Source organism: Coregonus clupeaformis, chromosome 26, assembly GCF_020615455.1.
Source record: "Coregonus clupeaformis isolate EN_2021a chromosome 26, ASM2061545v1, whole genome shotgun sequence".
Classification (NCBI taxonomy): Eukaryota; Metazoa; Chordata; class Actinopteri; order Salmoniformes; family Salmonidae; genus Coregonus; species Coregonus clupeaformis.
The window spans coordinates 31,849,050-31,863,110 of record NC_059217.1 but is presented as its reverse complement, the minus strand read 5'-3'; the positions used below and the strand labels follow the sequence as shown (position 1 = coordinate 31,863,110).

Genomic DNA, 14,061 nt, shown 5'->3' with positions numbered 1-14,061 from the left:
ATGGGTGAGAATACCTCTACTGGTTGTAGTTAAGTATTTCCACCACCACTAGATGTCAGACAGAGCTCAGTGTTGATCCCCTGGCCTCATTGGCGTTGATCAGTCACACACTTTCATGCCTGGGATCACTGCTCTTAGTGTAATGTCTATGAGCCTCACAAACAGACTGAAGAAAACACTACTCAACTGTCGACGACAGCCAGACAGACAGACCGACCGATGAAACTCTCAATATGCAGACGGAAAAAAGACATAGGCTTATTCTAAACTGAACTCTCAACTCTACACAGACAGACAATATCTATTTTGGCTTCAATACATTTACAGTACAACACCAGAGACCTCGTCATGAGGTTTGGACATAATGGCTAAGAAGGTGTTGGACAGAAGAGACAGTCAGGGGCCTGTATACCGCCAAATTCACTACATTGGTGTCAGAAGTTAAATGGTGCTACACTGAGGTCATTGAGGTGTGCTGAAGGACATGAGATAGTGAAGAAGGGGGTAGTGTAGCAACACTAGTTGTTGGAGACATTTTGGCCTACTTTGTTATGTGGCTGTTGTGTTGTCTATAGTTTGCCCTGTAGTTCACAAATTAAGTGGAATATACAAAGACAGACACATTGTTTGTCTGTCTTTGTATATTCCACTTAATTTGTACACTACAGGGCAAACTATATGTTGGTTCATGGGTTATTGGTCATAGGCACCATAGACTTAGATAGATATTTCATCATCGTATCTGTCCCATCATGGCGTCTGTGAGAGCATGGGCAGCGCCATGAGGCCATCTCCATTTTGAAGTAGTCGACTTGGTGGGACTTCCTATGGGTTAAGGAAGGAACACATAATTCCATCCAGGTCATCAGGAGGGTTCAGCCAATGTATTATACTTGTGAGTAAATATTCCATAATTGCAGGTGGCAGTAAATTGGCAACCTTGGCTTTAAACCTGTTCAAACAACACACTCCAGGTGGCAGTATGCACCCTTTCAGTTTGTTTGACAACTCATAGAAGTAGTAGAAGAAAATTGACTACTTCAAAATGGAGATGGCCTCAATGGCGCTGCCCATGCTCTAGCAGAAGCCATAATGGGGCATATCCAGTGGGGAGAACAAGTATTTGATACACTGCCGATTTTGCAGGTTTTCCTACTTACAAAGCATGTAGAGGTCTGTAATTTTTATCATAGGTACACTTCAACTGTGAGAGACGGAATCTAAAACAAAAATTCAGAAAATCACATTGTATGATTTTTAAGTAATTAATTTGCATTTTATTGCATGACATAATTATTTGATACATCAGAAAAGCAGAACTTAATATTTGGTACAGAAACCTTTGTTTGCAATTACAGAAATCATACGTTTCCTGTAGGTCTTGACCAGGTTTGCACACACTGCAGCAGGGATTTTGGCCCACTCCTCCATACAGACTTTCGCCAGATCCTTCAGGTTTCGGGGCTGTCGCTGGGCCATACGGACTTTCAGCTCCCTCCAAAGATTTTCTATTGGGTTCAGGTCTGGAGACTGGCTAGACCACTCCAGGACCTTGAGATGCTTCTTACGGAGCCACTCCTTAGTTGCCCTGGCTGTGTGTTTCGGGTCGTTGTCATGCTGGAAGACCCAACCACGACCCATCTTCAATGCTCTTACTGAGGGAAGGAGGTTGTTGGCCAAGATCTCGCGATACATGGCCCCATCCATCCTCCCCTCAATACAGTGCAGTCGTCCTGTCCCCTTTGCAGAAAAGCATCCCCAAAGAATGATGTTTCCACCTCCATGCTTCACGGTTGGGATGGTGTTCTTGGGGTTGTACTCTTCTTTTTCTTCCTCCAAACAAAGCGAGTGGAGTTTAGACCAAAAAGCTCTATTTTTGTCTCATCAGACCACATGACCTTCTCCCATTCCTCCTCTGGATCATCCAGATGGTCATTGGCAAACTTCAGACGGGCCTGGACATGCGCTGGCTTGAGCAGGGGGACCTTGCGTGCGCTGCAGGATTTTAATCCATGACAGCGTAGTGTGTTACTAATGGTTTTCTTTGAGACTGTGGTCCCAGCTCTCTTCAGGTCATTGACCAGGTCCTGCCGTGTAGTTCTGGGCTGATCCCTCACCTTCCTCATGATCATTGATGCCCCCACGAGGTGAGATCTTGCATGGAGCCCCAGACCGAGGGTGATTGACCGTCATCTTGAACTTCTTCCATTTTCTAATAATTGCGCCAACAGTTGTTGCCTTCTCACCAAGCTGCTTGCCTATTGTCCTGTAGCCCATCCCAGCCTTGTGCAGGTCTACAATTTTATCTCTGATGTCCTTACACAGCTCTCTGGTCTTGGCCATTGTGGAGAGGTTGGAGTCTGTTTGATTGAGTGTGTGGACAGGTGTCTTTTATACAGGTAACAAGTTCAAACAGCTGCAGTTAATACAGGTAATGAGTGGAGAACAGGAGGGCTTCTTAAAGAAAAACTAACAGGTCTGTGAGAGCCGGAATTCTTACTGGTTGGTAGGTGATCAAATACTTATGTCATGCAATAAAATGCTAATTCATTACTTAAAAATCATACAATGTGATTTTCTGGATTTTTTTTAGATTCCGTCTCTCACAGTTGAAGTGTACCTATGATAAAAAAATTACAGACCTCTACATGCTTTGTAAGTAGGAAAACCTGCAAAATCGGCAGGGTATCAAATACTTGTTCTCCCCACTGTCCAATGTTGTGTCCTCTAACTATCTCCATGTGAACTTTTGACTAGGTTAGCCACACTACTAATCTCATCAAGAGGTTCAGATCTCTTGGCAATTACATTAGGGTATTTGCTGGCACATTGCTGGCACAAAAAAGCAAAATTAGGTATGTGGATGATCGCCATGTTTAGGCAAACAAATTATGAAGGGAAATAAATGGCTGCAGTTGACAAATGTTTTGTTATTTAATATACTTTTTTTTGTTGAAAAGGGGCATTTTGCCCAGTTATTGGGTTAACCAAATAACTGAAGAAGAAGAAAAATTGTGTAATTTTTTTTTGTAATTCACTTTTGAAAGCTCGACTAGGTATCTTCTAGTATTTGAATTAAATAAATGAAATATTGAAACAAAATGGCATTGCACATCTCACTATTAATATCCTCACTATGATGAGGTTTTAATGTAAGTTCCCTCTTTTCATTTTTACGCCAAATCATCCTAAAGACTGTTTTTTTAAGACTGTGTAAATCAATGAAAGTGCTTACAGATGATTTGCACATGATTTGGGAAATGCAAATGTAGGTACTATTGACTTGCATTGGATTGTCCGGGAGGCAAGTTACTCCAATGGAAGGGAGGCGAGGTGCTCCAAACATACACAAATCAAATCAAAGTTTATTGGTCACGTACACAGATTCGCAGATGTTATCGCAGGTGCAGCGAAATGCTTGTGTTTCTAGTTCCAACCGTGCAGTGTAACAATACACACATAATCCAAAAAGTTAAAAGAAAGAAATTAAGAAATATCAGAATGAGCAATGTCAGAGTCCAGAATAGATATAATGATGTGTATAGAGATTATAGACAGTATATGAATAGAAAGGTTGTGTACAGCAGTAGTTATATAGGATGAGCCATGACTAGAATACAGTGCATTCGGAAGTATTCATACCGCTTGACTTATTCAACATTTTGTTGTGTTACAGCCTGAATTCAAAATTGATTAAATATATTGTTTTTCTCACTCATCTACACAAAATACCCATATAATGACAACGTGAAAACATGTTTTTAGACAGTTTTGCAAATGTATTGAAAATGAAATACAGAAATATCTAATTTACATTTATATTAAGAAGCAAAGTGAAAACAGCATCGTTGTCATCAACATTGCTGCATGTGATATTGACCATGCAGACTGAACACAAGTGTCTGGTGGTCGAGGAACCACAAATGCGCTCCTTGAGTGACAGGGGGCAGGGCTAGGTCTGTGTGGAAAGCGGCATGGAGAGGGAGAGAGAGATGGCTCAAGTTGCGGAGTAAACTATAAAAATGGACGATACACACAACGTATCACATTTAACAAACCAAAAATTCAAATACCATTATAGAAGGTAAAGTAAAAACCCAAAACGGTCAGTGCATCAATACCGGTATATCGTAAAATAAGGTATAGCCTACTGCCCAGCCCTACCTGACTCAATACATGTTAGAATCACCTTTAGCAGCGATTACAGCTGAGACTCTTTCTGGGTAAGTCTCTAAGAGCTTTGTACACCTGGATTGTACAATATTTGCACATTATTCTTGTAAAAAAATGTCAAGCTCTGTCAAGTTGGTTGTTGACAAATGCTAGACAGACATTTTCAAGTCTTGCCATAGATTTTCAAGCCGATTTAAGTCAAAACTTTAACTAGGCCACTCAGGAACATTCAATGTCGTCTTGGTAACAACTCCAGTGTATATTTGAGCTTGTGTTTTAGGTTATTGTCCTGCTGAAAGGTGAATTTGTTCCAAGTGTCTGTTGGAAAGCAAACTGAACCAGGTTTTCAGACCCTTTATTCAGTACTTTGTTGAAGCACCTTTGGCAGCGATTACAGCCTCGAGTCTTCTTGGGTATGACTCTACAAGCTTGGCACACCTGTATTTGGGGAGTTTTTCCCATTCTTCTCTGCAGATCCTCTCAAGCTCTGTCAGGTTGGATGGGGAACGTCGCTGCACAGCCATTTTCAGGTCTCTCCAGAGATGTTCGATCGGGTTCAAGTCCGGGCTCTGGCTGGGCTACTCAAGGACATTCAGAGACTTGTCCCGAACCCACTCCTGCGTTGTCTTGGCTGTGTGCTTAGGGTCGTTGTCCTGTTGGAAGGTGAACCTTCGCCCCAGTCTGAAGTCCTGAGCGCTCTGGAGCAGGTTTTCATCAAGGATCTCTCTGTGCTTTGTTCCGTTCATCTTTCCCTCAATCCTGGCTAGTCTCTAAGCCCCTGCCGCTGAAAAACATCCCAAGAGCATGATGCTGCCACCACCATGCTTCACCGTTCAATCTTGGTTTCATCAGACCAGAGAATCTTGTTTCTCCAGGTCTGAGAATCCTTTAGCTGCCCTTTGGCAAACTCCAAGTGGGCTGTCATGTGCCTTTTACTGAGGAGTGGCTTCTGTCTGGCCACTCTACCATAAAGGCCTGATTGGTGGAGTGCTGCAGAGATGGTTGTCCTTCTGGAAGGTTCTCCCATCTCCACAGAGGAACTCTGGAATTCTGTCAGAGTGACCTTCAGGTTCTTGGTCACCTCCCTGACCAAGGCCCTTCTCCCCCGATTGCTCAGTTTGGCTGGGCGGCCAGCTCTAAGAAGAGTCTTGGTGGTTCCAAACTTCTTCCATTTAAGAATGATGGAGGCCACTGTGTTCTTGGGGACCTTCAATGCTGCAGAAATGTTTCTTTACCCTTCTGCAGATCCTTGCCTCAACACAATCCTGTCTCGTAGCTCTACGGACAATTCCTTCGACCTCATGGCTTGGTTTTTGCTCTGACATGCACTGTCAACTGTGGGACCTTATATAGACAGGTGTGTGCCTTTCCAAATCATGTCCAATCAATTGAATTTACCACAGATCGACTCCAATCAAGTTGTAGAAACATCTCAAGGATGATCAATGGAAACAGGATGCACCTTAGCTCAATTTCGAGACTCATAGCAAGAGTCTGCATACTTATGTAGATAAGGTATTTCTGTTTTTCTATTTTATATAAATTTGCAAAAATGTCTAAAAAACTGTTTTCGCTTTGTCATTATTGGGTATTGTGTGTAGATTGATGAGGGAAAAAATGTATTTAATCCATTTTAGAATAAGGTTGTAACGTAACAAAATGTGGAAAAAGTGAAGGGGTCTGAATACTTTCCGAATGCACTGTACATATTAAGTGGGTAAAACAGTATGTAAAGATTATTAAAATGACCAGTGTTTAATGACTCTATGTACATAGAGCAGCAGTCTCTAAGGTGCAGGGTAGAGGACCTGTGTGGTAGCCGACTAGTAACAGCGACTAAGGTTCAGGGCAGGGTACTGGGTGGAGGCCAGCTAGTGGTGACTATTTAATACTCTGACGGCCTGGAGATAGAAGCTGTTTATCAGTCTCTCGGTCCCAGCTTTGATGCACCTGTACTGTCTCCTCCTTCTAGATGGTAGCAGGGTGAACAGGCCGTGGCTCGGGTGGCTGAGGTCCTTGATGATATTTTTGGCCTTCCTGTGACACCGGGTGCTGTGGATGTCTTGGAGGGCAGGCAGTGTGCCCCCGTTGGGCTTGACCTCACCACCCTCTGGAGAGCCCTGCGGTTGCGGTCGGTGCAATTGCCATACCAGGCGTTGATACAGCCCGACAGGATGCTCTCAATGGTACATCTGTAAAGGGTCTTAGGGACAGAGACACATTTCTTCACCACACTGTCTGTGTGAATGCACCATTTCAGGTCATCAGTGATGTGCATGCAGAGGAACTTGAAGCTTTTGACCCTCTCCACTGCGGCCCCGTCGATGTGAATGGGGGCGTGATCTCTCTGCTGTCTACTGTAGTCCACGATCAGCTCCTTCATTTTGTTGACATTGAGGAAGAGGTTACTTTTCTGGCACCACTCCGCCAGGGCTCTCACCTCCTCCATGTAGGCTGTCTCGTCGTTGTTGGTAATCAGGCCTACCACTGTTGTGTTGTCTGCAAAGTTGATGATTGAGTTGGAGACGTGCGTGGCCACGCAGTCATGGGTGAACATGGAGTACAGGAGGGGGCTGAGCACGCACCCCTGTGGGGCCCCGTGTTGAGGATCAGTGTGGTGATCAGTGTGAATGCTTAGCAGGACAGGACATTTTTCAAATTCATGCACTTAGCAAGAGAACACGTGGTCATCCCTACTGCCTCTGGCCTAGCAGACTCACTAAAAACAAATGCTTCTTAAGTAAATAATGTGTGGAGTGTGCCCCTGGCTATCCCCTCCAAAATGGTGTTGTCTGCTTTGCTTAATATAAGGAATTTTAAATGATTTATACTTGTACTTTTGATACTTAAGTATGTTTTAGCAATTACATTTACCTTTGATACTTAAGTATATTTAAAACCAAATACTTTTAGACTTTTACTCAAGTTGTGGTGATGTGATTTGAAGGAGTCAGGCACAGGAGGGTAAATCACAGAATAGCAATGCGTCAAACACTCCAGTGCGAAAATATATGGCTCACTGGAAACAACAAGGCACACGGGTGAATATCCCGGCGAATAAGACAAGGGGGCAGAGGGAACACTTATACAGGTACTGATGAGGGGATATGAACCAGGTGTGTGTAATAAACAAGACAAAACAAATGGAATGATGAGATGAGATGAGGAGCGGCAGTGGCTAGAAGGCCGGTGACGATTATCGCCGAATCCTCGAACAAGGAGAGGAGGCAGCTTCGGCGGAAGTCGTGACACAAGTAGTATTTTACTGCCTGACTTTAACTTTTACTTGAGTAACCTTCCATTAAGGTATCTATACTTTTACCCAAGTATGACAATTGGGTACTTTTTCCACCACTGCAAATAGTGATATCGGCTTCTCGCTCATTAATGTCTTAATCGAAATTATGACTTGCCTCTTATCCGCTTATGGTTCTCTTATGCCATAGTTTGTACATTCCAAGTGTTATATTGCTTATATAGGTATATTTCATTAGTATCTTAGTCATTATTGTAGGCAATATTGGAATGATTTAATTGTTTTGCTTACTTTGTGTATTATAATTAGCTCATGTGCATTCCTTCACCAGGAGGGGATACTATATAATGTTGTTGGGTCTGTAACCATGTTTGCCAGTGACAGTCTCTTCCCATTCAAATATATTTTTTTAAACAAAAACTTAAACAATAGACCCCATGTAATTCCAGTTGATATTTCAAGGGTTGTTTTGGTTGCGCAATGTGCGGTCTGTTCGTTGATATATTGTCTATAAAATTGGATCCTCATGATTGTATTTTCGTTCCTTTTTAGACCACATAGGCCTAATAAAATAATACAATATTGTGTAGTGGCTTTGCTGGCATGCATCTAAAAAAAATTGGTTGAGTTTGTCACACCAAGAAATAAAATGCTAAAATAGTAGTGACAGCGGGTCCACCGACGCCCCTTCATGATGTGTTCTGTGTTGGCCTCTCGGTAACCGCCGCTGGGAGCAGTGTCGGACTGCTCTTTATCCAGGTCAAGAGAAAGTTTTCTAGCAGGAGGTCTGGAGCTTATTACTGGGCTGTAGCAGAGAGGAGAGAAGAGGGCTGAGAGGAGGGGGAGGAGGAGAGGAAGGATTGATAAAACGACGGTCTCTCTCTCTGCGCTCAGAGCGCTATTTTCTGCCAGGCTTTGAAGCAGACTGAGAGAGAGGAGCGGGAGAAGCAGGCTTCATTCATCATAGTGCCGTTACACAAGTTTACCGTCCCTAAAGCGTGGACCGGACAGACGAAAGGTTTTTATCCCGGATCTGAAGAGGCGACTTCAGTGGAAAAGTCTAAAGTTTCTAAAGTTTGTTTAGGACGAGGCATCGCATCGTTGCAGCACGGATACGTTTGCAGAACCTCTTCTTAGTTGGGAAGTTAGTTTCCCATAGTTGGCTACTCAGTGACATTCGCTTCTTCTCGGCTGGAAACCTTGACCGACTAAATAACGTGATTTAGTTTGTTTGGCACGCTGGTGGGATTTTAACTGGAGACGGAGTTCTTACATGTAACAGTATTTTGTATGAAAAAGCCATGGCACAACAGACCAGAAACGGAGGGACTTCATTAAACAACAACAACGGCATCGATAACACCAAGAGGAAACTGTTGATAGGACTGGACCTATTCTGCCTGCTACTAGGTGAGTTTCAAAGACATATTAGTCCCAACTGTAAACAAATGAAATGACTTGACAGCACTGAATGGTCTATAACGTGACAATAACATGACAATACTGTCACACAATAATGCCATCAGGGAAAAGTGTGACCTATAACAAATTGGACAATTACATAACATATTTAACACTTTAAAGGGTGTGACCAAAATGTATAAAACTGCGCTCACCATAATGGTGCGTTAGTGTGTTATCAGTGAAAACAGAACAACTGTCAGCGTGTTATAACAGAGAGAGAGAGGCAGCGGGAGTGGATACCCGACCCTGAGCAGAGAGAGAGCGAGAGAGTGGACAGAACTGCATCCAATATGTCCAAAGGGACAGGTTACTATATAAAAAAAAAAAAGTAATATGTTAACAACCTGCACCATGTCCACCTAACACACTTCGTTAACGTGATCAGAGTCAGACCGTGAAATAGACGTCAGACAGTGAAAACCAGGACCACGGGACTACGTTTTAAGTGCCACTGAGAGAGAGAACATATTGTGGTTGTTGACATGATGTGAAGTGGTCAGCCAACATGGCATATGGCGTCCTAAAGACCACTGTCTGACCGAACAAGACTCTGACTCTGAAAATTAACCTAACTCAATTTATTAAGTTGCAATTAAGTCAAATCGTTTATAAATGTTAAAAACTCTACAGTTTTCAGAGTCTATAATTGGATATTAGATTATCCCAATTAACAGTGAGTAAGGTCCCTATGTGTGTGTTTCAAATCAAATTGTATTTGTCACATGCACCGAAACAACAGTTGTAGACTTTACAGCTGCTTATGAGCCCTACCCAATGCAGAGTTTAAAAAATAAAATAAAATAAATACTAATAGTAACACAAGGAATAAAATACACAAGAATGAAGATATATACAGGGAATACCAGTACCATATCACTGTGCAGGAGTATGAGGTATGTGAGGTAGATATGTACATAAAGGCAGGGTAAAATTACTAGGCATCAGGATAGATAATAATACGAATAAAATAAAGAAGAAAGTAGCAGAAGCATATGATGAGTGTGTGCATGTGTGTATCTATGTGTGCATGTGTGTGTGTGTGTGTGTGTGTGTGTGGCATCGGTATGCGTGTGTGTTTTGTGTGTGCATATGTAGTGTATGTGAATGCGTGTAGGTTTGTGTGAGAGTGTCAGTGTAGTGTGTGAGTGAGTGTATTAAATAGTGTATATATTGTGTAGTATTGTGAGTGTGCACAGTCAGTGCAAGATAGGGTCAATGCAGATAGTCTGTGTAACCATTTAGCAGTCTTATGGCCAGGGGGTAGAAGCTGTTCCTGAGCCTGTTGGTCTGAGAGCCGGGATGCTTCGGTAACGTTTTGAGGGCCTTCCTCTTAAACAGCCTGATATAGAGGTCCAGGATGGCAGGGAGCTCGGTCCGAGTGATTTACTGGGCTGTCCGCACCACCCTCTGTAGCGCTTTGCAGTTGAGGGCGGTGCATTTGCCATACCAAGCGGTGATGCAGCCAGTCAAGATGCTCTCGATGGTGCAGCTGCATAGCTTTTTGAGGATCCAAGGGCTTTTCAGCCTCCTGAAGGGCTGTGTGTGTGTGTGTGTGTGTCCAGGGGGAGAGATGTTGTAGATGTTTTGAAGTGCTGTAGCTTGCACATTTTACTGCCCCTTAATTAAATAGCCCGCCAGGCCCTCGCCCCTCCAGCCGTCCTCCCTTTCCCCTATTGCCCATATTACCTTCTAAGATGCCTTTCCATCTATAGAACAGGAATGGTATGAAACAGGACTAGTGTAAAAATAGGAATGGTATGGTGTGGAATTGGAATAGAAATAGAACATGGAATGTGATGATGCTCTGGAGAGCTATTTGACATTCATTACAGGACAGCATTGACACGGGTCAGGCAAGGCAATGTCGTGTGTGTGTGTGTGTGTGTGTGTGTTTGTGTGTTTCTGAGGTGATGATGGCTCGTTTGAACTGTGACCCCCTTGAGTGTTACCAATGCCAGCCATCTCCTTCTCTGTTTCTCTCTCATTCTCCCTCTTTCTCACCCCCTTTCTCTGAGAGCAGGATTAGGGAGTGAAGCCGAACTTTACACATTCTCTCCCAGAACCTTAAAGCAAATCCCCTTCAGCGGTCCCCCATCACTCTACAGCAGATTAACTTTCTTATTTTCTTCTCTCTCTCTCTCTCTCTCTCTCTCTCTCTCTCTCTCTCTCTCTCTCTCTCTCTCTCTCTCTCTCTCTCTCTCTCTCTCTAATTGCTTAAACATGTGTTGTGAGGCAGGGGGAATGCCTCTCAACTGTAAGCCCTGCACTGAGAGATAGATGGGCAATTCCACGTTAACAGAATTACACTTTGAAAAAACATTAATTTCAAAGTTTAACAAACCATACAAATCTATGCAGAATGATTACTTTGTACAATTTACACAGAACATTTCACAAAAACACATTTACTGGAAGAACTGTGCAGATGCAAAGTTTGGTAACAGAATTACAGTAAAATCTCCCCCAGTTTTGTATGTGACCACATTTTCCAAAAACTCTGTTAAATATCTGCACCGAATTAAGATTCTGCAGAAAGAATGTGGTGTCAGCTATGACATGACACCTTGAGTTTGGAAAATAATATCAGGGTTATTAAATTACAGTAGGTGAAGTGGATTTACGTCCGGTAACGGAATTACGGTAACGGAATTACATCATGGATCCCTAATCTGTACTATACAGAAATTTATCATTCTCTTCATGGTGATGTATCCTGAATAGGTAAACAAAGGTAGAAATTTGCAATATCCTTCTTTTGCATATTTGGGTATTATTCTACACTGGCTATTATTGTAATGATCTCCGCTCCCAAACAAGACCACATTTTGGTTGGTCTGGACCAGACCAAATCTGAAACAATAATAAACGTCTATGTTTCACAAGTTTGGACAGTACAGCACAGTAGAGCACAGGTAGAGGGTGTCAGGTAGCCTAGCAGTTAAGAGTGTTGGGCCAGTAACCAAACGGTGTTTGGTTACAAATCCCGAGCTGACTAGGTGAAAAATAAGTAAATATGCCCTTGAGCAAGGCACTTAACCCTAATTGCTCCTGTAAGTCGTTCTGGATGAGAGTTTCTGCTGAATACCTAAAAAATAAAAAGTAGAGTAAAGTAGATATGTACAGTAAAATACAGTACACTGTTCTCTACTGTGCTGTCCAAACCTGTAAAACATAGACGTCTATGATTGGTTCAAATTGTTCCAGCCAGGGCGGACTGACCTAGTTTCAACTACTTTTCAACATCGATGGACGTCCGGTGTCGGTCGGTGCTCAGTGGGTAAGGATGCTTGTTACAGTAAATGGAAAGAGGGTAGGTGTCAGTATGAGAGGTGACATTAACTGGGGAGAGAGAGAGAGAGAGTGGCAGAGAGTGAGAGGGTGGGGTTGTCCCGACTGTTTTCATAGTGTTATTGGCCATGAGACAACAGAAAGAGAAAGAAAACAGTTATGAGCTGAACATAACAGTATGCCAGTGGAAGGGAGGACAGTAGCAGGTGACCCAACTGTGATTTCCCATTGTAGCCAATTCAATTGCAGTAATTCCGTTACAGATTTTGGGGTAATTCCATCACCGATTTGGTAACAGAATTACGAGTTTTAATCACTTAATAATTGATAAACAAACTTGATATCATTAAAAACACAGTAACTAATTGGTAGGTCTACCTTTACTTGTTACTTCTGTGAACTTTCATTATCCTCCTTCCTCATGTGGGAGAGAAATTAGAAAATATCTTTAAAATATGTGGGTTTTTGGTAACGGAATTACAAGGCACAAGTCAATGTTTCTTAAACTTACAGAAGGCAAATAATTTCTCCAAAACTAAATATGTATTGATATTAGTTGGCAGGGGTCTTTACTTCAACATTATTGTGTTTTGATGTATTTCTAATACCTTTTACAACTTTTTCTGGTAGATGTTGTCTAAGACCCCTCTAAGATCTGTTTGACCAAAACTCAAAGCCTTTGCTTATTCCATAGTTTTAGGATGGAAAATGGTTGAGAAATGTATATATGCATTAATAAAAATAAAAAATAAATACTCTTAGCTTTCATTTGACACCCAATTTGACATCCTTTTAGATGGAAATGTCCAGATAGATTGAGAGAGAGAGAGAGAGAGAGAGATGTTAGGAAATGTAGCAAGGGACCAGGGGAAAGCTAAGAACCATAATAGCTCTAAAAACTGATCTGATATTCACTGAGTGTATAAAAAATTAGGAACAACTTCCTAATATTGAGTTTCACCCCCTTTTACCCTCAGAACAGCCTCAATTAGTCGGGAAATTGACTCTACAAGGTGTCAAAAGCATTCCACAGGGATGCTGGCCCATGTTGACTCCAATGCTTCCCACAGTTGTGTCAAGTTGTCTGAATGTCCTTTGGGTGGTGGAATTTCTTGATACACATGGGAAACTGTTGAGCGTGAAAAACCCAGCAGCATTACAGTTCTTGACCCACTCAAACAGGTGCGTCTGGCACCTACTACCATACCCTGTTCAAAGGCACTTAAATATTTTCACCCTCTCAGTGGCGCACATACACAATCCATGTCCCAATTGTCTCAAGGCTTAACAACCCTTCATCTACACTGATTGAAGTAGATTTAACAAGTGACATCAATAAGGGATGATGCCTTTCACCTGGATTCACCTGGTCAGTCTGTGTCATGGAAAGAGCAGGTGTTCCTAATGTTTTGAACACTCAGTGTAGCACATTTTCTTCATAAACATAGCTGAATTCAGTCTAGAAACAGTTAATTTACAACCAGGGAGTTTACATTTCTATTGGTTTGCTTATTGAAAAACCCTAGAAACACACACACTGTTTCAACTATTTCATCTCTAGCATATAAACTAAGAAACAGATACACTGATTCATATAAACTCTGTGACATTCTTTGAATCCATGTGGAGTACATTTCCTCCACAAACCAACTTCTTCCACTTTAGAAACATAGGCTGGTATGCACACACACACACACACACACACACACACACACACACACTCTCACTCTGACTCTCTCTCTCTCTCTCTCTCTCTCTTTCTTTGTGATGCTAAACTCAGACAAGCTGTTAGTTTTTGATTCACTGGCCTGGTTTAGTGGCGTGGGGGTGAGGGAGGGAGGGATGGAGAGTGGGATGAATCTAGAGAAAGAGAAGAGGAG

At 42.3% G+C, this 14,061-nt stretch overlaps 1 protein-coding gene across 2 annotated transcripts in view; it reads left to right on the top strand.

The window, feature by feature from the left end:
* The first annotated feature begins 8,234 nt into the window (after positions 1-8,234).
* The window catches only part of plpp3 (phospholipid phosphatase 3), a 37,405-nt gene continuing 31,578 nt past the window's right edge, over positions 8,235-14,061 (top strand). Inside the window, exon 1 of one of the 2 annotated variants that reach the window (XM_045207815.1) lies at positions 8,235-8,839. In XM_045207815.1, coding sequence (XP_045063750.1) covers positions 8,731-8,839 — 109 coding nt within the window. In that variant the 5' untranslated portion in view covers positions 8,235-8,730. The remainder of the gene's footprint in view (positions 8,840-14,061) is intronic. The other variant, XM_045207814.1, reaches the window with a different exon arrangement.